Source organism: Triturus cristatus, chromosome 6 (genome assembly GCF_964204655.1).
Source record: "Triturus cristatus chromosome 6, aTriCri1.1, whole genome shotgun sequence".
Classification (NCBI taxonomy): Eukaryota; Metazoa; Chordata; class Amphibia; order Caudata; family Salamandridae; genus Triturus; species Triturus cristatus.
The window spans coordinates 298,677,592-298,701,803 of record NC_140589.1 but is presented as its reverse complement, the minus strand read 5'-3'; the positions used below and the strand labels follow the sequence as shown (position 1 = coordinate 298,701,803).

General features: G+C 47.9%; 1 protein-coding gene across 2 annotated transcripts in view; it reads right to left on the bottom strand.

Annotated features, from left to right (window-relative positions):
* The window catches only part of NBAS (NBAS subunit of NRZ tethering complex), a 2,067,161-nt gene that overhangs the window by 1,216,943 nt on the left and 826,006 nt on the right, over positions 1-24,212 (bottom strand). For both annotated transcript variants that reach the window (XM_085610668.1, XM_085610669.1), the window contains exons 27-29: positions 12,487-12,549; positions 11,365-11,487; positions 4,815-4,917 (exon numbers count right to left, since the gene is read on the bottom strand). In XM_085610668.1, coding sequence (XP_085466794.1) covers positions 4,815-4,917; positions 11,365-11,487; positions 12,487-12,549 — 289 coding nt within the window. The remainder of the gene's footprint in view (positions 1-4,814; positions 4,918-11,364; positions 11,488-12,486; positions 12,550-24,212) is intronic.

Sequence of the window (24,212 nt, the reverse complement as noted above, 5' to 3'; positions counted from 1 at the left end):
CGATTTTTTACGTTTGCAAGGGATTCTGGGTAACAGACCATGGTGGGAGGCAGTCAAGTCACCCCTTACTGGATTCCCCTGGGTGTCTAGTTTTCAAAAATGTATAGGTTCGCTAGGTTTCCCTAGGTGTCGGCAGGGCTAGGGTTAAAAAACTACAGCTAGTCACTTTGCCAAAAAAGGGTAATTTTTCACTGCAAAATTGAGGTGTGACCACGTTGCGTTTTGCGCCGTTTCCTGTCACGGGCACTAGGCCAACCCGCACAAGTGAGGTACCATTTTTCTCGTAGGACTTTGGGGAACGCGGGGTGGGTGGAAATTTGTGGATCCACGCAGATTACAGAACTTTCCATCACAGAAATGTGGGGAAAATGTGTTTTTTTGTCAATTTTTTACGTTTGCAAGGGATTCTGGGTAACAGACCATGGTGGGAGGCAGTCAAGTCACCCCTTCCTGGATTCCCCTGGGTGTCTAGGTTTCAAAAATGTATAGGTTTGCTAGGTTTCCCTAGGTGCCGGCAGGGCTAGGGTTCAAAAACTACAGCAAGTCACTTTGCCAAAAAAGGGTCATTTTTCACTGCAAAATTGAGGTGTGACCACGTTGCGTTTTGCGCCGTTTCTTGTCGCGGGCACTAGGCCAACCCGCACAAGTGAGGTACCATTTTTCTCGTAGGACTTTGGGGAACGCAGGGTGGGTGGAAATTTGTGGTTCCACGCAGATTCCAGAACTTTCCATCATAGGAATATGGGGAAAATGTGTTTTTTTTGTCGATTTTTTACGTTTGCAAGGGATTCTGGGTAACAGACCATGGTGGGAGGCAGTCAAGTCACCCCTTCCTGGATTCCCCTGGGTGTCTAGTTTTCAAAAATGTATAGGTTTGCTAGGTTTCCCTAGGTGCCGGCAGGGCTAGGGTTCAAAAACTACAGCTAGTCACTTTGCCAAAAAAGAGTCAATTTTCACTGCAAAATTGAGGTGTGACCACGTTGCGTTTTGCGCCGTTTCCTGTCGCGGGCACTATGCCGACCCGCACAAGTGAGGTACCATTTTTCTCGTAGGACTTTGGGGAACGCGGGGTGGGTGGAAATTTGTGGATCCACGCAGATTCCAGAACTTTCCATCACAGAAATGTGGGGAAAATGTGTTTTTTTTGTCAATTTTTTACGTTTGCAAGGGATTCTGGGTAACAGACCATGGTGGGAGGCAGTCAAGTCACCCCATCCTGGATTCCCCTGGGTGTCTAGTTTTCAAAAATGTATAGGTTTGCTAGGTTTCCCTAGGTGCCAGTAGGGCTAGGGTTCAAAAACTACAGCTAGTCACTTTGCCAAAAAAGGGGCCTTTTCCACTGCAAAATTGAGGTGTGACCACGTTGCATTTTGCGCCCTTTCCTGTCGCGGGCACTATGCCGACCCGCACAAGTGAGGTACCATTTTTCTCGTAGGACTTTGGGGAACGCGGGGTGGGTGGAAATTTGTGGATCCACGCATATTCCAGAACTTTCCATTACAGAAATGTGGGGAAAATGTGTTTTTTTGGTCAATTTTTTACGTTTGCAAGGGATTCTGGGTAACAGACCATGGTGGGAGGCAGTCAAGTCACCCCATCCTGGATTCCCCTGGGTGTCTAGTTTTCAAAAATGTATAGGTTTGCTAGGGTTCCCTAGGTGCCGGCAGGGCTAGGGTTCAAAAACTACAGCTAGACTCTTTGCAAAAAAGGTGTAAATTTTCAGTGTGAAAATGTGGTGTGTTCACCTTAGGTTTTGAGCCACTTCCTGTCGTGGGCACTATGCCTACCCACACAAGTGAGGTACCATTTTTATCGGGAGACTTAGGGTAGTTCAGATTTGTAAAGCAACTGTTATTACCTATTGATTTTTGATGCATTTCTCCCTTCCAAATGAAAGACATTGTGTAAAAAAAAAGTCATTTTGAAAAATGACCAATAATTGTCATGCAAGTATGAGTATTCCCAATTTCGAAAATGTCCAAATATGCACGGTTTCTAAACTCTGTAATTTGTTCCCATTTCAGAAATACATAGGTGTCTTTCATACCGATTTTTCCATGTACACATTTTCCCACAATAATTGCCATATACCCGTAACAAAAAAAAAAAACATTACAAAATGCTGCTCAGTTTTTTACTCTGGGTTCGTTGAGCTCTTGGTGAACCTACAAGTCCTATATATCCCCACAACCAGGAAGGTCCACCGGATGTAACAGTACATTGCTTTCAAAGAGATGTCATAATTCGAAGAAGTTACAGGTGAAAACGTTGACTCAAAAGGCTGCTTTTTTCAACACATTTTTAATTTTTCCTATATTTACCTGTTAGTTTCTATAAAGAAACCTTGATGGATCTACACAAATGACCCCTTGCTGATTTCAGAATTTTGTCTACTTTTTAAAAATGTATAGCTTTCCAGGATCCATTATTGCTTTTCTACCCATTTCTACCATTATCTGGAAGGAGGTTGAAAGCACAAAAAATAGCAAAAATGGGGTATGTCCCAGAAAAATGTCAAAACTGTGTAAAAAATGTTGGATTTCTGACACAAAATCTGTCATTCCCTAAAAGCTGGAGAAATTGTGATTTCAGCCCCACAAACCCTTTTTTGATATCATTTGCAGAGAAAAACCCAGACGCTTTCATTTGCAGCCAGTTTTCCCCATTTTTCACAAAAATACCAAAATGATGCTGTATTTTGACTAATTTCTGGGAACCCTCTTGGAGAATCCACAAACCCTGGGTACCTTTAGAATCCCCATGATGTTGGAAGAAAAGGACGCAAAGTTGGCGTGGATACCTAATGTGGTCAGAAAGTTACAGGGGCCTAAGCGCGCACTACCCCAAATAGCCCAAAAAAGGCTTAGCACAGGAGGGGAAAAGGCCTAGCAGCGAAAGGGTTAAGAGGTGAGCAGGCACATGATCATGTAGCACACTCATATATACCCGTCAGGTTCACAGTCTGCGTTGGTTCTTGCTGGCACTCTTTATCCCATTCGAGTATCAGCTTTGATTGGTCTCTGTTACTTTTGAGAGGCTAAAGCAACCTGCTAGACATTAGCTACTGCTACTCAACCCTAGGTCCATAGCAGAAAAGTGGGGGTAACCAGGCGAACTGAAAGCAAACTATAGTTGCGTTCATGTACACATAGTGGATACAAGACAGCCCCCTGGCAAATCTATTTCATGGGTAGAGATATGATCAAGCTAGGAGGGCTTAAGGAGAGAAAATCCTGCTCAAAGTAACATCCAAAAAGGTGGTCCTACCATTTGCAGATCCAAGTTTGATGGACAAAGACAAGTCAGATGGTGGATTGGAAATGATGGGGATGGTACAATGGGAAGGACAACCTATGACCAAATGAGAAAGGCAGCGAGCTAGTCACAAACACTTTGCAAAAAGGGAAAACTTGGGGAACAAATAGCAGGAATTTTTTAGTTCCTCCTGCTTCATGAGAGGTAACCCTGCCCTTAATTTTATGTCTTACTGAGGGGTGATATCATGCCTACTGAACATTATAAAGTAAACCAAGTGATGACACCAACAACTGAAACCAGACCACACGGGTGGGTCAAGCAGGACAAAGTTGTTGAGAATTAACCAATGCTTAGACAAGAGAAACAAGCAGTACATTCGAAAAGCCTTATGTACAACCCCAGGCTGCCTCTCAACTGGAAATAAGAATAAGAGAATTAACTACAACCCATTTGACTCTGTACACCCTGTTCCACCAGACTAGGAAGAAACTGCCAGCAAACCATATCTGTGATAAATATATTAGGAGAAACATTTTCAAAATGTCAACATCATTGCACCTCCACACCCAGTCTCTTGGTCCATAGGTGAGTATCGCCACAATCACCTCACTTCTAACTGACGCATTTAAAATGAGGCGGGTACCTTCTACAGAACACATTAGATATAAGCCTCATGATTTCCAGGGAAGGAACCTTGATTCTGAGCTGAACAAGGACCTCTGCCTACTGATGTATTTGTTTTCGGACATGCTTCAGATCTAAATTATACAAATATAAACTCATTATTTATTAATCAGCTCATTCTCAAACTATAAATTAGTTTTGCATATTTAACAATAATAGAAGCCATACTTTTGACCACCAGGATGTTCGCGGATAATACTAGCCCAGGCGGAATTTCATGTACCCCGTCGTAATCATCTATAATTTCCGACATTTTGCACTACATGAAATGCCCGCCATTATGCCACAAATTCGGGTAAAAAAAAAACAGGGAACACCGTGAAATAACAGAAAACGTGTTGTTCTTCTTGGAAATGTTCCTTAATTTCTGCAAAGGAAATTATGCAAATGTCGCTCAGGCCTCGATAATCCATGGCAATATATGTCTGAAGGGACAGAGTTAAGGTACATGTCTGGAAGCATGTTTAAAGGAGCAAGTTTGCTTCCTATTTTCTCAAAAATGGTTAAACGTTCTTACTGTCAACACATGCGTGTAAAATCTGTTGACGCCTGCTCCAGTGGCATTTTTTGTTTTTGTTTGGATCGATGTATTCAGTTAAAACCAACAGCAAAATGCACATGGATTAATAAATACATCGAAAAATATCAAACCCTTAGTTTGCTCACTTAGTAATTCAAAAGGAGCAGAAAAGCATTCAGCAAAATAATATTCTGGGTTCTATTGAGCAAATGACTCAATCACACCCCCCCCCCTTTTTGAACGGTTACTGGCAAAGTTAAAAGAAAAAAACATTAACTGAACACGGGGGTCACTTCTAAATGTATCTATACAATATCTGCAAGAAATTTTAACGAGCAAACAAAAGACTTACCTCGTAACACGTATCACGATTCAGACACTTGTATACATTCTGCTGCATATCTAACATATCTTGAAGTAAACCCATCCAGTGACTCTCACTAACAGGAGGTTGTCTGAAAAACAGAAAATAGAGTGACTGTGTGAAACCTTTACAAATCAAAGACAGAAGTGTGTATAAAAATTGCAAAAATAAAGCTTGAAATTAGAGTGCCAGAAATAATTCAAAGCGCCATTATTTTGTCACTTGCACTAACTGAAGCAGCTGATTCATAAAAGAAATGAAAGGCAGAGAACTTTCTAAAGTAGGTGATCACAGAGGGGGGCGAGAGACAAATAAAAAAAAGACTCGAGACACTTACCTTTGGCAATTAATAGCTTTGCCGTGAACACTCAACCATCCAGAGCTCCATCATCTTTTAAACATGCCCACATGTCACTCCAGGTCCAGAAGGTTTCCAATATCCCCAAAAGAGCATCAAGGGCCGCCACAGGGGCGCAACGGGCATATGCGCCCCTGGGAAGATTGGTTTGACAGAGTCACGGGTGTTTATGCAGCCCCCCCCTTCAGTAATGCAGACAGAGCCAGCACACATGCAGCACTGGTGCCATCTTAAGGGGCGTGGCCCCATACAAACGAGGGAAATATTTGGGCTCTGTGCCAGCGCCGTAGTATAAACGTGCAACATGAGCTACAATGTGTTCTGTCGAGTAATACAATGACTTAGGGGCATATGCATCAACGTTAGCATTTGCGATTCCTTATTAGCGAAAAATAAGGACTCGCTAATAAGGAATAGCAAAAGGCTATGCATGTAGGAATCGCTATTCAAATAGCGATTCCTTAACTTTCCTTAATTGCTACTAGCAAATAGCGAGTAGCAATTAAGGAATGCCGTCCCAATCATTCCTATGGGCCTCCAGGCCCATAGGAATGATTCGGAGATTGCATGAGCAAATAGCGAGTACCAGTAGGTTCTCGCTAATTGCTCATGCAATTTAAAAGGGTGCAAGGGTGTCAAAATGACACCCTATAGCACCCCTGAAAATGATATGTGCACATATGTTGCACACACACATGCTCTAAGGGCATGTGTGTGCGCAACATGAAACTTTGAAAAATGCACAAAATTGCATTTTTCAAAGTTTTTGCAAATTACCATGCAGTTCATCTTCATGGTAATTTGCTCCCCCTATTAGCGAAATCGCTAATTTTTTAACTTTGATGCATTGCATTTAAGGAATCTCACTTTGGGATTCCTTAAATGCAATCGCTATTTAAGGAATCGGTATTTAAGGAATCCCTATTTAAAGAATCGCTATTTAAGGATTCCTTAAATAGCGATTTCTGCTTTTGGGTTGATGCATTGGGATTGGGTATTTTTTACTTAATACCGGGAGCTATTAGCGAATCGGTATTTTACCGACTGGATTTTGGGTTGATGCATGAGGCTGAACGTGTAAACAAAAATTGATCTAACGAAGCCACAGAACAATGTATGACAGCCATATGCGAAAGAAATGATAATTAAAAAAAGAAATGAATTCGAATATATAAAATGAATAACAATTGTGTGTGGTGTGTTGACTTCCATTGATTGTTGAAAAGGAGAGCCACGTATTGATCACTGTACGTTTCAGCCCACGGATTGTTCTGTGGCTTCATTAGATTCTTGTTTACGTTAAGCAACTTTACTACGACAGAACACATTGTAGCTCAAACTGTATAGACCCACGTTTTGAGGGACACAGGGCAATCCCATTATCTTTAAGAGGTAAAGATGCCATCAGGTGGCGCACTGACTGTGAAGAGGGCTGGAGGGTGTAGAGGTGTTCGCAAGAACACCCTGCAGCAGGGCACAGTCACTCATTGGACCCACCAGCAAGGGGAACTCCGGACTCCTGGAAGTGCAGGCCAGGAGTCGCCTACCCTGGGAAAGAGGGAGCAGATGTTTCAAACAGCCGCTCTCTCTTACACTGAAGTGTTGCCCCCACAGGCAGCAGCACATTATATGTAATAGGGCACACTGTTCCTCTGCACCTGCCGCACATCGTTAAAGGTGCGCTGTGGACAGGGAGAGTGCACCCTAAGTATAATACCGACCCATGTTGGGCCAGTATGGATTTGGACACAGAGACCTACCCAACAGTTTACACCATCGGAAGTGCCGTACTGGCCCCCCAAAGTGGCATCTAAAGCTCAGGAGGCCAGTTCTGATATTGAATCTTTGATTTTAATTATTTGGGTGCTTTACAAAACCAAACTACTTAGGAACTTTCTGCCTCAGTCAGAAACTAGACAACAAAATATTTCAAGGGGAATGAAACCCAGCTACCTACATTGGGTCGGAATGGCGCATTAGCCCATAGGATCCTTTAGTCATTAGAAAACTACTGAAGGGGGAAGATTGGTGCACAGCTCAATCATTACCCTGACTCTGCAAGCTGAAGAGGTTACTTCAGTGCTATCAACTTTAAGTTACAAGAGTGCTGAGGCTTAACAGGAACAAACATCATAACATATAATACTCAATTCAAATTGTACAGAGAAGAAACACAGGGCTTTGAGAGAGACGTATGTGTAGTACCCTCAGCTTGCAGAGCAAATGGTACTGTGGAAGTCTCTGAAACACCATTGGCATACAGAGGACTCTCGACAATGCCCACATTCAGCCTCTCAATGACCAATTGACCACACATTCTAAAACGTGAAGAATCCCACATATATGTAGTTTTAAGTATATGCTATATCCTGAAGGAAAATATATTGTTCATGAATATCTCCTGCCAAAACATTGACTTGTTTTAATTCCTGAACCCAGCCAAACTCACTTATTACCTGCTGTAGGACCGGAGTAATTTGCCAGATCGTATCCTAACACATACAGACACAAGAACTTGAGGGTGCTATAGATGCATGGTGTCAGAATCCTTTCAGATGGCCACGGGGTATGCAGAGGCTCCTGGGCCCAACCGTGGTGGTTGAGGCTATTGACTCCTGATGTCCTGTGGCCGATCCTACCAGGTATCTTGATCAACTAGGCCAAGTACCTTTCTGCACTTGACTCTCAATGATGGTCTAACAGCCAAGGCTCCCTTGAGGGATGTAGATACAGGTCAGTGAACAAAACTCATAGCTCAAAAATCCAAACAGTACAAACAATAAATCAATGTCCAGCCAAAATCTTGCTTTTATAAGAAAAAGTTGTATTTATTTCTAAGGCTATACATGCAAAGGAATACGATATGCAGAAGCAACACCACAATCCCCTTGAGGACTGGGCTCTAGTAGTTGTCAGGCGAATCCCTGTCCCACCCTCCTTCATGTAACGTGTTTAGGATTATTCCCCATTCACTGGTGGCTGCATCAGGGAATGCAAACTATTAGATTGTACTCTCGAGTTTCCTTTTGACTCTTCAGGATTTCAGTCAAAAGAATCTTAGGTACTAGAGCACCTTCAGCAGTGAATCCCCTGGGGCCCCAAAAGACCCGGTTCTAGTCTTACCCGCCCTGGCGGGTTGGCAGTGTTCAGCAGTGCAGCGAGAGCACTCTACTAGGGTGGTTCCAGGTCTGTATTCCATGTGGTGAAGCCGGCCTGCTCGTGATGAATGCGGCAGCACCTGGCCGCGCAGGCTTTTCCCATCGAGCAGCGCAGCCAGATGGTTTCCAGTGACTGGAGCTGCTCCTGCTTGGGGTACACAAAAACTAAGTTGCACTTCCCGTAGCAAAGGGGTGGGGGGATGGGACAAGTTCTCTGGCTCCTGACTGGAGCTTAGGTGAAGGTCCGACATCCTCAGCGACATCCTACGATCTTTGGGTAAACAGTGAGATGCAGTTGGAGGGCTAGACTCGCTGGTCACTGCAGTAATCTTTCTGTCCGGGCCACGATCTGAACTGTAGGCCACAGCGATACCGACAGCCCCTTCTGGTATACGGGGTTGCAACATTGCTCACTATTAGGCACAGATTCTTCAGTGTGATCGTCCTAGACATGGCAGACAAAAGTCTCATGCTCCATCCTAATTAAGTTCCAGGTGGCCCCTTCTGGCATAAGGGGTCACCGAGACGAGACCACACAGTGCTCGATATATGCCAGTCTACTGCAGCCCTCTCCTGGCATATGGGGGTCACCAAAAACAGTCTTGCACACAGGCTAGAAGCCAATTGGTGCACAGTTGAATCCTCACATCTCGCACAGGGAGTCCTCACGGTAGAGCTCCCCACTGGACCTCGCTCTCTTCCTCACAGGACACACTGGTCTTGGCAAGCAGGGAGGTGCTGGTGCTAAAGAGCAGGTGGTCTCATTTTTCCTAGGTGACGTCTGCTCACCCAGCTGGGAGACTGGCAGGCCTTGGCCCCCAGTCCTGGTCACAGGCAGAAGTCTTGCAGAGCTTCCCCTTCTTACCCAGCCCAACGGTCTGCTTGACAGATGACAAATGTTTTAGGACTCAACCTCCCCTTCTTATAGTCCTGGTCCAGGCACCAAATGTGATTTAGGATCTTGGTATTTGAAGTTTTATGTTGGGCTTCTGCTTCATTTGAAGTGGCCACCTTTCCTTTTCACCTTCCTTTATTAAAGAGGTCTGTCACAGCAGACACGACTCTGAAGCGGATTGTCCACAACACAAATCATGGGAGTGACCAGAGTTCACACCTGGATGCCAGCCATAGTGATACGTGCCTCAAAAGGTTAATCCCAGATCCCAAGCACTACCCGTTATGATTCTCTTATCAGCCCCATCTTCCTACCCGAGATGTATCCAGGCCCCTTCCTTGTGATTTTTAATAGTAAGAAAAGTCTCATCCTTTTCCCGTCAGAGTGTCCTCACCCTGCTCACAGAAATGCAGCAATATATCTGTCAGGGGCGATTTTTCTCCTCCTCATGTCTTCACCTTCCATTGCTTGTCTTTTTCCTTTTTCCTGTTAAATTTGATACATCATAGCCTTTTACAATGAAGCCGATATTGCACGTAGTGGGTCTATGACAAATTGCGTAGTGTTCGGTAGTGGGCTGTAAAGTCATATTACAGGATTCCATGGCTTAGTACAGCGCCCAGAAGCTATGCTTCTCTATAGCAGTAAACTGTGCAAATGTTATAAAATCAACTATGCACTACCAACGATGCTTTGGTGGTATATATGTGCTGATGATACCTTAGCCTACCCACCCATTACTTGTGCTAGAATTTGCTGCCTTAGTTTGCATTATGGAAATGCTGGCACAGAGATTTCTCTGTAAAAATTTGCATATTTACTGTAAGAGTTGTTTGTAGGTTTGTGTTTGTTAAGAGGACTTGGAGTGTGAGAGAGTGTAAGGGCCTGTGTAAATTTACCCCTTACAAGTTTGCTTACATGAGATGATATATAGTTATTTATCAGGAGGAAGAGGAGCTTTTTGGTTACTTTTGTTTGGATTTTTTGTTTTAGAATATATTTGTATTTTTTTAGAGCGGTATTCTTATTTTATACTCAATGCTTGTCAATTATGCTAACAAAGAGATTCCAGGAGACGGACGCATTATCGAAGATTTGATAACTCTCTTGAATAGGAATAAGAACGAGATTTTGTGTTTCCTTTTCAGTAATTATGGAACAACTGGGCCTTAGCAGATTTCTACATTAATTCCCTGACACAAGTAGTGTATGTGAGGAGGATTCCCCCACTGCATGTTATAAGTGACATCGCTCCGTTTCTCTGTCATTTCAGAGCCCTAGAAGCCATCAACATTTAAATCCTCCATCCAGTAAAAGGTGGACTCTGGTGCCCCTGCTCAGTCCTGAAGAAGACCCCGGCGTAAGGACCCAAACAGCCTACTTACATTTGGGGTCGAAACGTCGACTACATCACTGCCCTATGCCAGTTTGATCAACAGTGCTTGCTTCACGGTGATAGTGTATTGCAAACAATGGCTTTTTATATATCTCCATGATTACATCTAGAGCCGGCTTGACACGGCTATACAATAATCTATTTGATGTCACTACCTTTCTCATCACTCCCCCAATCCTCACAAAGCGCACCCTACTATTTCCCCTTTCTTTCCCCCACTTCCTGGGACACTTGATATAATACGCTGTCCCAGATTTATTCTGATGCTCAATATGATTAAATAATATTGAACGCTTTATTGTGTTGTGTAATTTGAATTAATGCCGGCAGGCATTTAATTACGTGTTTTTTTTAATTGTAAGACTGTGACTACTCCCTTTCTGTACTGTACTCTACCCAGGTCTTGTCTGGGTTTATCCTTTTGTGTAACTAAGAGAGAACAGCAATAAAAAAAAATGGATATTCACTACTGGGGCTTTAATTCATAAAATAATGAGTATTTTCAATTTAAACTAATAAAAACATGCAGATTTAGCTATGTTAATTGTTATCAATTTAAATTAGGTGGATTACCTAACTGTTGAAACAATTTAGGATCAGCCTTCAGTATATTTGCACTGTGCTCACCATGTTCAGTGTAGCACCAAGGATTCACATGCAATACAGCAACAATACATACGTTGCAAAATCACCAATTCATCCCAGTGATACAATGTATGGTTCACACTTACTTGCGTCCAGTATGCCTGGTCAGTCGGACCATAAGCTTTTGCGCCTCCTCTGGGCTGGACTGAGTCTCCTTCACAAATGAAATCGGTTTCTGCAGCCCGTGCTTTTCCAGGATTTCTGAAACACTGCAAAAACATCACTTCCAATAAGTATCATGTGAAATGCCATTGTTCCCAGGGTTTATTTGCATTAAGGTATAATCTAATTAATGGACCAGTAAATGCAGCTTCATGATTTGTGAAGGTGATGATGCAGTCTACAAAGTGTTTCAAATGGCAATTCATGCGCATAGGCCAGGGTGACAGTTTCTCCTTCAGAATTGGTGGACTCCGGTTTATCGACCTATCCTTGAGATCTTCAAGTGAAAGCCCTCTCTGTTCACCAAGATAGACCACGGCATGCAGCCACCACTACTGGAGTAAGAACTACTACCTCGCAAACAGTGATGCAAACTTTGGTAACTTTGAGGCAACCTATGGACTGAAGAACTGAATCTGTTCCATGGGATTCATGAAAACAACAAACCATGGGGAGGCCACAAGTCCATTGAGCTTTTTCCTTTTAGTTTATGGCCATTACTCAAAGTAGCTAAGAAAACCATGTCCAACTATGGTGGCAATGGGCAAAGCTGCATATAAATTATACTAATGGCGGGAAAAAGGCATTTAAGAGTTACTTCCGTTAAGTATAATGCATTAGCACGAGTTGGAACCATGGATGAGAAATGTACGTAATTCTGCCTACACCACATGTACTGATCTTAATTTAGAACAGAAAGCATTCCTATAGGAGTGTTTAGGTGAACACTCTGGCAGCTTTTACTTTGAGTGTATCCACACATATGGTGCAAAGCCCTTCACCAGTCAGTATCATCCTAACTTGTACCTAATGGGTTCAGGAATATGCGAGGCAGAAAGTGCACCTAAGTGTCGACAAATAACTCCAATTTATCCCTAAGCTTAAATGTAGTGAAAAAACAATCTTGGTAATTGTGTTGGCACTAAAAACAATTACAAATCTATTAACAAAAGAATACTTTTTGTTAAACTTTAATTTGTGTTTTATTGGATTTGCTGCTGCACTTCACTTTAGAACAGCAACAAGCTAAACTTCACTCACTGTACCTGAGTATTTGTTCCAGTTGGTCCACTCTGTCATGGAGACTCTTGGTTTTGTCTGTATTGCTCCTGTGGAGAGTCAAACGACATAAAACGAACTCAGTGGTTGAACACAAAAAGTATTTGCTGAAAAACAACAGGAGAAGTCAAATCAATGCATTAAGAGTAGGGGTGGGCGGAATTTGCGTAACCGCGTTACGCAAATCTCCGCGAAACGGTAAAAAATCTCCGCGAACACGCAGAAATTCCGCGAACACGCGGAATTGCTTGTTCGCGATGCTTTTTTCCTGTTCACAATTAATGTTTGCGTGCTCGGGGAGAAATATCTCGCGAACACGCATTTTGAGAACGCGAACAAACAAAAAATTTCGCGAAATCGCGGAAAGCAGACTCTTGGGCAATTTCGCGTTCTCCGCGGAACGCGAAATTACGCAAATTCCGCAAATTCCGCGAGCGGAACGGAATTTACCGCCCAGGCCTAATTAAGAGGCAGCTCTATCAAAGAGTTTTAACCATTCTGAGTCTATGGGGAAATGAGTTAACACACAAGGGACAAAGTACCTTAGGGCTGATTCACAAGTACATTTCCAGCTTTTAGAGCATCGTAACACATATCCTTACCCATAAGTGGGATTAAAATGTGAAATTGGGTATGTGTTTTTCCTCTTTTCTCCAGAGAAAATTATTTTCTTTGTGGTAAAACCCTTTTTCTAAAACCCCACATACGTGAGTACTGCCTTTCCTTTCCAACCAAGATAATTAACCCCCCTCCCCCATCTTTAGCTAGAGTACAGCTTGTGTGCTTCTAGGTGTGGAAACACCATGCAAAGCTTTACTTAATACCAACAATCTTCTAACTTGATGTGAGTTCACAAGAGTTTGCAAAGTCTCATAGCATGTGACAGACCTACCTCCCCTGATGCGCACTTACTCATGTGAATAAGTCAACGGAGTAGCCATACTTTCCCACACTAGTATCTGTTTTTTTTGCGTTTGTAACAAAAAAAAAACTTTAATTATGTAGATCAGGATTCACATTTGACAGACATAGATCGATTATAGGTGCACAATACGGTAAATGACTAGCGCCGCTATTGTGCAGGCGAAAAGATCACATATCTGAATTGTGAGCTGCAAAGCTTTGACAGAAATTTAGCAGATGCTACAAAATTTTACATTGGCCCATAGGGTGTACTATTAAAGTGCACAATATTTATGTGTACTCAAGTCATTTAGACTGTGGTACTCTCTGCAGAGAGGGGCTTGATCTCCTTTCAGAAAATATAAGCATGCAGATGAAGGCTGATATAAATTTAACAAAACGTTAGTTCTACCTCTGGTTGTATAAATGACCTATTGTGCGTTCGAAAACTCTTGACTGTAAATCAGCAGAGTTTTGCAATTTATATCAAAACAAATGAAGCAAGCTTTGACAAACCCAATAGACAGCGCCTTGGAGAACTAAGGGCTCTGTCAGTAACTTTTCTTCATGCTGTACACGCAATTTCAAAACACCGCCTCCATTAACAAACACCCAAAATAACACATTGAGCATAATGACACAGCAGTTGGGCTGTCTCATGTATCAGGCACATGCAAGCATTAATCAAGCATTTGTATGTCTACAAAATGAAGCAGTCTAGTAACTGCATCTTCCCACTTGAAATTTTTTTTTTATCTTAATGGAGCTGGGGATTTAGAGCAGCGTATACAACTACCTTCTCAAGTCCTGGCACGTAGAACTCCGTTTGCGTGTCGCGGACAGTCATTCCTGAAGTGCGAAGAGAAGGACTTGCGTTGTCGGTTGTCACAGATGGTTGCTGTCTGCACAAAGAGCAGGTCTCACTCTAGTTTCATGTTGGTGGTTATCATGGATGGCAGAGGGTCGGCACAAATGGGCTCATTTGTTATCATGAGGAGTAAAAACCTTAGGATTTTCACTTTCTTCAGAAGGAGCTCTCACTGATGCCAGCCAAACCTGAGGGGGGCCTTCTTGGAGATCAGACTCACTGCAGCAGAGACCAGCCGCAGGGCTCAGGCAGGTCCAGTTGCAACTGTAGGGAGACCTCTGGAAGCTTGTTGCGTCCCTGTAGCTCACACAGGATGTCAGCCAACTGACCCTTGGAGTCACTCTGGGATAAAGACAAGCAGGTGCAAACTTACATTTTTCAGACAGCAGGCCAGTCCTTTAAGCAACAGGGCAGTCCTTATGGCAGCACAGCAATAATCCTTCTAAGTCTTTCACAGGCCCTGAAGTGTTCTACTGAGTGGTTCTGAAGGTCCTTTTTTATACACGGTGCTAGCATTTGAGTGGAGGAATTCCTTGACCCAATCCCAAAACTGGTTCTTGTCAGTTCATCATTTCTCTTGGGTTTGGTTCGTAACTGTCTAGGGTGCCGAAAGGCAGAGCAGGCCTGGTGTCAGATTTCTTAGTATGTACTGTTGGCAGGGTTCCTTGAAATGAAATCAGGCCAGAGAACAGCTCATCCCCAGCAATTCTGCCAGGAAGACCCTCTCCCAGCTACACCCAGGTCCCATCGTTCACTGTCTGGGAACTATACACATCCATGACGGGGACCCATTATCAGGCCCAAGCAGCTGGACACTCCCCAAAAGGCCCCAGAAACGTTGGGAAGGAAAATGCCAGCTTTTTAAAAGTTTAAAGAAGAACAAGGGGACCCAAATGAGTAAGCAAGGACCTTGGGTAACAATGTTTGAGGAGGACAATGGTCCTTGGTAAAACAAGATTCAAAAAAGGAAAATGAAAATAGAGCAGAATCGTCTCTATATAGTTCCTATCCAGCCGGATAGTACGATTTAATCAAAGTTAATAGTAAGTTTCAAAAACGCAAAAAAATATACAGTGGGATATCAACAATATCGGGATCATCATCAGGACAAAAATGCTGTTTGCCTAAGCATCATGAGAATTTAACAACGGCCGGCTGTGTTTAAAGAACACTATTTCACAATGAATCAGCCATCCACAACCCAGCTATCTCTCCTAGACCTCGTTGACTTTCAGCTTCTCTTTGGCCCTGTACTGGCTCTGCTGCCTTTTAGTTAAATTTATGCTATAGAAATAACAATCATACATACATACATGCACTGTTCCCTTGTCAGATAGGAGGTAAAATTCGATAAGTATTGACAGCACACCATGAATAAGTCAAGAAAAATCATAATTTGTTTATGAACATAAAAACCCATCACTGATCAAGCAACAATAAGCAAACAAACATTGGCAAAGCCAATAGGTTTCGCCTATGCAAGATCTATTAGCTTTGCAAATGTTTTTTGGACATGTTGCAGAGCAGCTTGAGCTGTTGTGCAACATGGCTTAAAGTAAAGGAAAAAAATAACGCTGAGACTTGGCTAGTGTTGACTGCGTCAGCGCTTTTTTTTTTTCACACAAAGTGCGAGGGTGGGCGAAGCCATAGCACCAACCAACAACAATAGACAGTGGCGGGTTGATGGAGTAACACGAGGGAGGCACGAGGGAGGAGAGGAGGGAGCAGCAGCAACAACAGGAGGCGGAGGAAGCGAAGCTCACCCCAAAAAAATGTTATCTCCCTGTGAAATGCAACTGGTGCTCATGTAAAGATTTTCTCCATTCCACAGAAATGAACAGCACCCATATATTTGAGGCACAAGGTGAAAAAGTTAATGTAGTCCAGCACACATATAGCGGAATATCGAGCAATAAGCCTCTCAGTGCTCCAACACACACCATTGTCATGTAGGCCATGGTAAATGCCAGCAAGTAGGGTGTCTGAAATGTGTTACTTACCACATCTAAAAATATACTCAAGGGGGCGTGGCCAAGATGGCGGGGTGAGCGGACGCTTCCTCCCGTAGCTCCTCCGGCCCGGCCAAGCTAAAGCCCTTTTCTTATGCTTCTCTCCCCCCGCTGAGGCTCAGCGCGGGAGAGGAGCGTGGCGGAACATCAGGGGCATACACCGGTGCTGTTTTGGTCCGGATCGCCCCGGGGGAACCCCCCCAAAAGTTCGCCCGAGATCAAAGGACGACGGCGGCGAGCCCGAGGGGCGGAGCGTATTGGAGAGCTGTCCGGGCGCCTCGGTTGGGCCTGGTGCTGAAAGTTGCGGTCTGGAGGGGATCTGGCCCGCCGCTCGACGGTGACTGAAGGAGCCTGGCGGGAAGGGGCCCGACGGTGTGGAAGGCTTGGGACGGGTGCCCCGGCACTCGGACTGGTGATGGCGACACCTTGCACTGCGAAAGCCCTGACCCCTAGCCGAGGTACGGCGGACTCTCTGATGGGGTCGGATCATCTGGCCCCCTGTGCGTGACAATCGGGGGCCGGTGGTGGAACTTATTTTACTGCGGGGTGCCTCGGAGGCCCCGGAGGTGTCGCCGGGCCTAGTCGTTTTGGCTTGCTCCGCCCGGCCGCCATTTTGTCCCCGAAGGAGCAGTGGTGGCGGCCTCCGCTGGAGTCCTGGCTGCTGGCTGCGGGCGACCTCCCGCTATTGCTGGATTGACTACCGGAGGGATGAGCTGTTGGGACCCCTCCGCTGCGGCCCCCTTGGTTGTCTCACGCTAGCTCTTGCGGCTGACGGTGACCGGACTAGGCCGCCATTTTGTCACCTGTGACGCAGCGACCTCACTTGTGGGGGATACCCGGGCCGAGTGCTTGCCGGCGGCTGAGCATCCCTGGGGCGCCTGGATCGGTGCCCGACTGCGGAGCTGGCGATGTCTGGAAAAGGAGGCCCGAAGAAAGGGGACCGTACTCTGCCGGACATGCTTGGCAGGGCCCAGCACCTGCGGGACAGGACACAGCCCTCACCGGGGCCCTCCCGGGCTCCGGCAGATGTGACTGGAGGGGAGCCACCTGTCACGAGGGCCTTTATGGAGGAACTGTTTAGCTCCCTCAGGGAGGACTTCCAGACACTGAAGCGGGAGGTGGCCAGCGAGGTCCGAGAAGTGCGCAGAGAGGTGGAGGGCCTAGGTGAGCGTGTGGAAGCGGTGGAGACGGAGGGCCAACAGCGAGCGGAGGAGATAGTCCACCTCCAGCAGGACGTTCTTCGCCTCCGGGAACAGTGTGTGGAGCTCCAGGCCCACTCTGAGGACCTTGAGAACAGATCTCGGAGGAACAACATCCGAGTGCGTGGCGTGCCGACTGCGGATGAGGGGTCCGATCTGGGGGGCTACCTGCGGGCCCTGTTCCGAGAGATCCTGGGGGAGGCCACGGACTTTCCCATCAGCATCGACAGGGCGCATAGGGTTGGCCGTCAGCGCCAGCCATCGGCACCCCCACCGGACATTCTGGCCTTCCTGCCCGACTTTCCACTAAAGGAGCGTATCATGGCTGAAGCCCGCAGGAAACAGCCCCTGACCTTTCGGGATCGGCCGGTGGCGCTTTACCAGGACCTCTCCGCCATCACTCTGCAGAAACGCAGGTCCTTTAGGATTGCCACTGACTTTTTGCGCGAGCATGAGACGCCGTACTCTTGGGGTCACCCCTTCCGCCTGATTTTTCGGTGGAACGGAGTATTACACCAGCTACGCTCCTTGCAAGACATTTGTGGTGTCCTGGGGCTCACGGCAGCGGAGGAGGAGGGAGCTACGCCGTCGTGGAGGTCCTCGGAAGGACGGAATCGGCGGAGGTCAACGAGGCGGCGCTCAGCGACCAGCGCAGGGCGCCCGGACTCCCCTACCATTAGGGCGGACAGGGCTGACGCCCTGAGGGCGGCGGCCGGGGACTCGACCGGCTCCTCTAGCGTGGCCTTGACGGCCTAACACACACTCCGGGGGGAGATGTCTTTAGCTTCTTAACATGCTTGGCACGGGGCGGGGGGGTTGGGGGGAGCGGGTGGAGGTGAGTGGCTGGACGTCCACTTTGCTCTTTTCTATGGAATTGCCCGTTTTGGGGCTTGACTGAGACTATGGGGTGTTTGAGTTTGGGGATGGCTAGTTGCCGAGGTTGTGTTTTGGGTGGGGGAGGGGGTTGTTTTGGGGTTGGGAAGGTCCCGTCCGATGTTGTCTATGCCCGCTTTGTTTTGGCTTGTCCCGCGCTGCGGCCCCGCGCGCCCCACCCGCTGATTCCCTACCCATTGCATGGCGCTCCCGATCCCTGCGAGGAATGCCGGGCCTAAAGGTAGTGACCCTTAATGTTCAGGGTCTGAATAACCCGGTGAAGCGCAGAGCGATCCTGTCGTTGCTGGAGGGGACGCAGGCGGACATTTGCCTTTTGCAGGAGACACACTTATTGCCCCGAGACTGCCATAGGATGCGCTCTGCTAAGTTCCCCACCCAGTTCTTTTCCTCGGCAGCGAACAAGACGGCGGGGGTGGCCATTCTCCTAGCGAGCTCCTTTCGGGGGGAGGTGTTGCATAAGTGTGCTGAACAGAAGGGGAGGCTCCTTGCGTATCGCATGCGCCTGGGAGGCATAGCATTTACGGTTGGCTCCGTTTATAGCCCAAACGAGCATCAAGAGCGCTTCCTAGATTCCGCGCTGGTGGATGTCACTGCTTCCCCAGACCGACACATTATCTTGGGCGGAGACCTCAACATTGTCTTTGACTCTGGGATGGACAGATCGGCGCAGCGCTTTCCGCAGACGGGGGAACTGTCCCAGGCTGGGAAGGCCCGGATTGCGGAAATGGACTTGCACGATCTCTGGCGCTCCCTGCACCCCACGGATAGGGACTACTCTTTCTTCTCGCACGCACACCGCACCTACTCACGGCTGGACTACCTCCTGGTGAGTGGACCGATGCGTGCCGCTGCCACGGCGGCGGACATCGGGGTCCTGACCCTGTCTGACCACTCTCCAGTCACCGGCGTTTTCCGGTGGCCGGCGGCCTCCCCCTCTCGGGGGGCGTGGCGCCTCCGGGACACACTTCTACACAAAAAATCGGTGGTACAACGCGTCGGGGAGGTCATACAGGACTATCTCACTCACAACAGCAACACTGACACTTCGCAGGCGACACAGTGGGCGGCACTGAAGGCCGTCCTACGGGGGGAATTCATCTCTATCTCTGCAGCCGAGAATAAGGAGCGGCAACTGAAGAGGGATGAGTTGACAGCTCAAGTCCGGGAGCTTGAGCAGGTCCACCGCCGTACGGGAGCGCCGAGGGTATGGAGGCAGTTGAAGGCAGCGAGGAAGCTCCTCTCCGCTCTGGATCTTGATAGGGCGGAGTACGCCGCCTTACGCTTGAAACATGCCTACTACACTGGGGGGGACAGATGTGGCAAGCTCCTAGCACACCGGCTCCGGGTCGCGCAACAGCGCAGCGTGGTGAAAGAACTGGTGGGTGCGGACGGGGGGGTTGTCTCCGGGGACGCGGAGGTAGCGGAGACTTTCCGCGGCTTCTACGAGGCGCTGTATGCTGAGGAGCCCTCCTCGCCACGGGATGCCGATAGCTATTTGGAGTCGGTGACCCTCCCGGTGCTGGACCCGGCTCAGGCTGACCACCTGGAGCGGGACATCCATGTGGAGGAAGTGATTTCGGCTATCGCGCGGCTGAAACATGGCAAGGCCCCGGGCCCGGACGGGTACACGTCGCTATTCTACAAGACTTTTTGCACGACCGTGGCCCCTGTTCTTACGCGGCTGTTTAACTCTTTCTCCGAACCGGGAGCCATCCCTCCGGATCTCCTGAGGGCGACGGTCGCGGTAATCCCGAAGCCTGGGAAGGACCGGGCCCTCTGCGGCTCGTACCGGCCCATCTCGCTCCTAAATGTCGACCTCAAGTTGTACACGGGGATTCTCGCATCCAGGCTGGGTCCACACCTCCCCGACCTGGTGGAGGCGGACCAGGCTGGTTTTGTGCCTGGTAGACAGACGGTTGACAACACCAAGAGGGTGACGCATGTTCTGGAGAAGGCCTCAAGGATCTCGGGGGAGCGGATGTTGTTGTCCGTTGATGCGGAGAAGGCCTTCGACAGAGTTCACTGGCCGTATCTTGAGCGGGTCCTCAAAAAACTGGGAATCGGCGATAAGTTCCGCACCATGGTATTTAATTGCTATAAGCATCCTTCAGCGTCGGTGCGGGTAAACGGGTGTAGCTCTGGTGGCTTCGCCATCGAGCGCGGCACGCGGCAGGGCTGCCCTCTCTCGCCGCTCCTGTTTGCCCTCTACATGGAGCCGTTTGCTCAGAGGATCCGTAATAATCCGGATGCTGTCGGGGTCCGGATGGGCCAGTACGTCCACACCGTCAGTCTCTACGCGGATGATGTCCTGCTGACTTTGGACGACCCTAGGAGGTCGCTGCCTGCTTGCCTCCGAGAGTTGGACGCCTTTGCGGGGGTGGCCGGCTTCAAAATGAATATGAGCAAGTCGATGGCATTAGACGTGTCCCTGGCTGCGGAAACCAGGAGGGATCTTCAACGGCTCTTCCCCATGCAGTGGTCCTCGTCCACGGTGCCGTATCTGGGGATTCTGCTGGCGCCTACATTATCGGAGATGGTTACGGCCAATTATGCCTCCCTCAGCAGGAAGATCAAGGACGAGCTTGGCCGATGGAACAAAGGCCTGCTGTCCTGGCTGGGGCGAATCGCGGCGGTCAAAATGACGGTGCTGCCCCAGATACTATATCTTTTCCGAGCCCTTCCGCTCCAACCCCCGGTGGGCTGGATCCGACAAATGCAGGCTGACATCTCCCGCTTTGTCTGGCAGGGCCGCAGGCCACGCATGAAGAGGGTCCTCTCCACGCTTGCTCCGGAAGCGGGGGGTCTCGGCATTCCGGACCTCCGTAAGTACTTTCAGGCGGCACAGCTTTGCTATCTGGTGGAGTGGAGCAGGTGGGAGTCCGACAAACATTGGCTCTTCCAAGACCAGGCAGTGGCGGGCCGCACCTTACAAGAGGTTCCATTCTTGCGCCGCACGCATCGCCCCCCTAATCTTTACGCTTCCTTTGTTACGCGGGTCCCCCTGCGTGTGTGGGACGCGGTCTGCGAGACCCGGGGCCTTACCACCTTCCCTTCGCCGCTCACGCCCATTACGGGCAACCCGGACTTCTCCCCAGGGATGGAGCCGGGGGTTTTCTCCCACTGGGTACGGGCGGGCTGCAGGGCACTCTTCCAGATCTATGGCCCGGAAGGCGTGGTTCCTTTTCAGCAACTCCGCCAGGAGTTCGGCCTGACGGAGCTGGACAGATTGCGCTACATGCAAGTTCGGCATTGGGCCCTCCAGCCTCAGGTGCGTGCCACCGCTGCCCGTCCAATTACACCGTACGAGCGGTGGTTGGCTACTCGGACCTCCGACGCTAAACTGATCACTGATCTGTACAAACACCTACAACCCCCGCCGTTTCACTACTACAACCCGGGGAGGGAGCGCTGGCACAGGGAATTGGGTAGGACACTCAGCCACAAGGAATGGGACAAAATTGCGTATCGGGCTCGGCACTCTGCATATCACACGGGCCTTACGGAGACATTCATTAAGGTGTCCACATACTGGTACTACACCCCGGAGAGACTGTATGAAATGCATAAACACACTGACAAGGGGTGCTGGCGGAGCTGCGGGCAGGAAGGTACCCTTACACACATTCTATGGGATTGCCCAGTGCTGACCGCCTACTGGAAAGAAGTCTTGGACGAGGTGGATGAGCACTTTGGGATAGAGCTGCCGCGACTCCCGGCGTATGTCCTGCTGGGCCTCCCCAATGACCTAATGTACCCACTGAAGTCCCGCAGGGGTAGGCAGATTGCAATAGCGCTGGGGTCTGCGGTTCAGAACATTCTAATCCACTGGCGCACATCCACCGTCCCCTCCATCACCGGTTGGTTGCATAGGCTCTGGCATGTGCTGGGGATGGAGAAGCTGTCGCTTACGGTTGCGGGGGAGATAGACCAATTTGAAGAGCTATGGCAACCCTTTCTAGCGCTGCTGTCCACTGAATTCCGGGAGCTCACCTGCCCGAGGTACCTTAGGCTTCTCAGGCTGAGGCCGCCGGTGACCCCGGCGGACTAGCTTACATGTGAGATGGGGACCCCCGGGGAGGGGGGGGGGAGCGGGGCTTCCTGGTTAGGGCTACTTTGATGCGGGACCATAGGACGGGGGGGAGGGGGGAGTGTTGTTGTTTTGTTACTGGGAGGAGGGGGGATGGGAGGGGGGGGATTGTGTTCTGTTGAGGTGTTGATGGGGGGGGATGCTCTTGCTCAGCTTTGGGGTGTCGGATACGCGCGTGGGACTCCACAGCTTGTAATTCTAGCGTTCAGTTACTGTGTTCTTCCCTCTGAGCCACCGCGCCACCTATTGCCAACCCTCTGGAGATGCATCCCTTCTTCTTTGACTGTATTCCATGTATCCTGCCTCCTATCCCCCTCCCCCATGGTTTGTTTTGTCTCAATAAAAAACGTTTTAAACATAAAAATATACTCAATAAATCTAGCACAGCTACCATCAAATAAATAACATGATCTAAATCACAAGGGTACCAGCAGCGCCTCAAGGGGCAATATAAATGCAAAAAGTATGGGAACGAAGAAAACAAAGACGTCAAGAACATGCACGTGGGATTTGTCTAATATAGTATTATTCTTCTGATGGGCAGGGCCTGGGCATGCTCCAGGCATGAAGATCCTGGACAAGGCGCACCTAACTAAGATAAAATAACCCAAATAAAGCCGCCATAAGCTGCTGATGCCTGAGCAGGACTAGACTGCTAGCCCAGTTTCAATACAGTGGCAAGACAGCTCTTTCTCTTATATTTAAATGTATATAAAAGTTCCTAGTGGCTGAAGTCCAAAGTAAACCAAGGGTTCTCCATGCGGTAAAGGTGGCATGGCTTTCATCTGCACCCTGAGAGGCAACGCATTGGTCCTCAGTTGATGGTTGTGTCATGTCCTGTAAATGTGCAACACAGCCAGCAGCCTCCAAATAAACTGGATCCACTTACAAAAACAGTTTTTATCTCACACTGGTCTTCTGCTCATGGTGTGAGGCACTGCAAGAAACTTAAAAAGCGTTGACAAAGCCAATAAATGTTGGCGATGCGAGATCTATTTGCTTTGTCAATTATTTTTTCTTTTACATGTTGCACAGCAGTCCGAGCTGTTGTGCAACATGGCTTAAAGAAAAAAATAGAACTATGACGCGGCCAGCATTGACTGCATCATAGCACTTTTTTTTCCTTTAAGCCATGTTGCACTGGCGTCTGCACTGCTGTGAATCAAGTGAAAAAATAGCGCAGGCGGTTGGGAGGTCAAGCAACAAGAGTTAGGAGGGTGGGAAACAACTAAGAGTGGAAGGATGGCCTGGGGAACAGGTGAAACAGTGAACAGAAAGAGGGCAGGGAGTGGCAATTGAGTGTGAGGGCTGGTATAAGCAACAACGTGGGGGAAGGGGCTCTGGGTGCAAGCAATGGTGGGGTGAGGTTTGGGATGGTCAGAAAACACATACACTATTATGGAGTTCTAGAACTTCATTAAAAAAAAGCATCTCAAGAAGCAGACAGCCAGTGGAAAGACACTGGCCACCAAAAGGAAACTGTACTTAGTCCATGCTCCGGGGACCAGATATACACCAGAAACGAGAAGTGAAACCTGATGCTCTGACCAATGAGAAGCAAGAAAATGAGAGGGACCTTGAAGCTAACCAATGGTAAGAAATGGGCGGGCTGTAAGCAGTTTTTAAGATTATTGTTTTTATTTGCAAGAGAATCTGCAAGCGCTGTGCATGTGAAACCTGAAAAGTACTTTTTCTTTTTGCTCAGAATCTGTTTATTGAGTTTCAAAAACAACAAGTACATGTAGCGGCCACA